This window comes from Sceloporus undulatus, chromosome 2 (genome assembly GCF_019175285.1).
Source record: "Sceloporus undulatus isolate JIND9_A2432 ecotype Alabama chromosome 2, SceUnd_v1.1, whole genome shotgun sequence".
NCBI lineage: Eukaryota > Metazoa > Chordata > Lepidosauria > Squamata > Phrynosomatidae > Sceloporus > Sceloporus undulatus.
The window spans coordinates 7,093,395-7,096,241 of NC_056523.1; the positions used below are offsets into that span (position 1 = coordinate 7,093,395).

The 2,847-nt window shown below is 47.0% G+C and overlaps 1 protein-coding gene across 1 annotated transcript in view; it reads left to right on the forward strand.

Moving 5' to 3' along the window:
- Positions 1-206: 206 nt before the first annotated feature.
- The window catches only part of LOC121923479 (gastrula zinc finger protein XlCGF8.2DB-like), a 22,570-nt gene continuing 19,929 nt past the window's right edge, over positions 207-2,847 (forward strand). The window contains exon 1 of the mRNA XM_042453940.1: positions 207-377. Within this exon, the coding sequence (XP_042309874.1) occupies positions 323-377 (55 nt within the window). The 5' untranslated portion in view covers positions 207-322. The remainder of the gene's footprint in view (positions 378-2,847) is intronic.

The following is a 2,847-nucleotide window of genomic DNA, read 5'->3' on the forward strand; positions in this document are numbered from 1 at the left end:
ATTGGGCTTCCTGGAAAATTATCTTGATATCTAGGCTGGTTTTAGTTATAGGATCTCTGGAAAACCAGGAAGAATTTTTATGTCCCCTCTTCTTATTCAAGGACCGAAGCATTTTCTGTTTTTTGCTTTCCTTCCATCAGACTTGCCCAGCGTGGCATTTTTAACTAAACTAAACTGGGGGGGAAACCAAGTTACAGAGTTTTATCTTCTGACTGGGTTAGCAATTTTGGCCTACAGATCCTATTTCTTCTCCCAGGTGGCTTTTGAGAAAGTGACTGTGTCTTTCAATGAGGAGGAGTGGGCCTTGCTGGACTCAGACCAAATGGCCCTTCACAGGGAAGTCATGGAAGAGAATTTGGCAATCCTGGACTCTCTGGGTGAGGCTCCCTCTTTCTCTTGGCTGATCCAATCTCTTTGCTGGTAATCCTGAATTCCTATAGCCTCTTTCTGCCTTAATGCTGTATTTCTGTAAGCTCAGTCACTTTCTAACAAGGGATGTGCACCTGAGAATAAACCAACAACTGGCTGGAGGACCGGGCCCCCGATTCGCAGGCCTCACGAAATATTCCCACCCCATCAAATTTTCCTCTCACTTTTGCAGGTAGGGCTCCTTTCTCAGGTTTGCAGTGGCTTATTTCAAGATCATATGCTCCACTGAGTATGGCTTTTGGGTGGGGAACCAAACCTCAAAAGTATATGGCAGTGATGGTGAAACTTCTAGAAGCCGAGTGCCAAACTGCGACCCCAAACCCACTTATTTATTGCAAAGTGCCGTGTCCCTCTGGCTTTCTAGTAACAAACTCTGGCAAACTCTGTGCTGGAGCGACGGCACATGTGCCCACAGAGAGGGCTCTGAGTGCCACCTCTGCCACACGGGCCATAGGTTCACCATCACTGGTACAGTGGTACCCCGGGTTACGAATTTAATTCGTTCCGCCGCCGCGTTCGTAACCCGAAAAGCTTTCGCAAGCCGAAAAGCCATAGGCGCTAATAGCGAAAGCCGCGATTTCGTGCGAAAAAGCGCCGAAAAGCACCAAAAAATTTTTCGTAACCCGAAATAACCTTCGTAACCCGGAACAGTTTTTTTCAATGGATTTTTTTCGTAACCCGGAAATTTCGTAAGGCGGCGCATTCGTATCCCGGGGTACCACTGTATATGGTTTACTTCTGGCAACTTCCACTGTGGCTACATTCACTTACCAGTAAATATAGAATTGCTGGGATTGTTTACAGTCAGGTGAGAAAGCAAAGATGGAGATCTTTTGCTCTCTAAGGAAATCTCTCCATTCACCTCTTGCTTTCTATGGGTAGTCAAGTCCAGAGTGATTGTACAGAGGCAAGTATTGGTGAGTAGTAATGGAGAATGAGAGTTGTGCAGCCTTCTACATTATGTACTTTTGAGGTGTGGCTGACCGTCTGGGGGGGGATGCATTGAGGACGTTCCTTATGGATATCATCAACGCGTCCTTCAGGGAGGGACATATTCCATCTTGTTTGAAGGAAGTGGCTGTTAGGCCACTTCTGAAAAAACCTTCCCTGGACCCCCTGGATATGAACAAGTATAGACCAGTCTCTTTGCTACCATTCTTGAGCAAGGCAATTGAGAGGGTGGTTGCTCTTCAACTCCAAGCTGTCTTGGATGAAACCGATTATCTAGACGCATTTCAAACTGGCTTTAGGACAGGCTTTGGGGTTGAGACTGCCATGGTTGCCTTGACCGACGATCTGCGTCTGAGCATCGACAGGGGCAGCGCGACCCTGTTGGTGCTCCTAGACCTCTCAGCGGCTTTCGACACAATAGATCATGGCATCCTCTAGGACCGCCTGAGGGGGTTAGGTATCGGAGGCACTGCATTGCAGTGGTTCCGGTCCTTCTTCTCGGGCAGATCCCAGGGGGTGCTGCTTGGGGACAGCTGCTCCAGTAAAAGGGAGCTTACCTGTGGGGTTCCACAGGGTGCTATACTGTCCCCGATGTTATTTAACATCTACATGAAGCCACTGGGTGAGATTATTCAGAGTTGTGAAGCTGGGTGTTATCAATACGCTGATGACACCCAGATCTATTTCTCCATGTCTCGTTTGTCGGCCTCGAATTCTAATGGCATCTCCTCTCTCAGTGAATGTCTCCAAGCAGTAATGGGCTGGATGAGGAAAAACAGATTGAAACTGAATCTGGACAAGACAGAGGTGCTCATGGTAGCAGCCCCAAAACCAAGAATTGGATTGCAACCTCCAGTCCTGGATGGGGTCACACTCTCCTCTAGCGACTGTGTTTGGGTTAGTTTCTGGGCCCAGTACAAGGTGTTGGTTATCACCTTTAAAACCCTAAATGGCTTGGGTCCAAACTATCTCAGGGACCGCCTCCTCCCATATAATCCTCCCCGCACACTACGGTCCTCTGGGAGGAATTTGCTGCAGCCTCAAAGATCTAGGCTTTCGGCTACCTCCCAGAGGGCGTTTTCTGTTGTTGCCCCCAGATTATGGAATGACCTGCCAGACGAGATCTGTCAATTGACATCTTTAGACAGCTTTAAAAAGGCTGTCAAGACGGATCTCTTCCGGCAGGCCTTTCCGGAATAGATAACCCTGGCCTCAGGAACCCTGTTCTTATGAGAGTCCCCAAGGTCCTCCCTGGAAATGCTACCACAGTTTACTGTTTTATTTGTGTTTTTTTTTCTGTTTTGTTTTTGGCTTGTAATAATGTGTATGTGTTAATGTTGTTTAATTAGTTGGTTTTAATTATAATTGATTTAATAAATTTTTAAGGGGGGAGGGAATTTTGATCTACAATGTATTGTATTTTATTGCTGTTAGCTGCCCCAATTGACCTCAAGGGGCGGGATATAA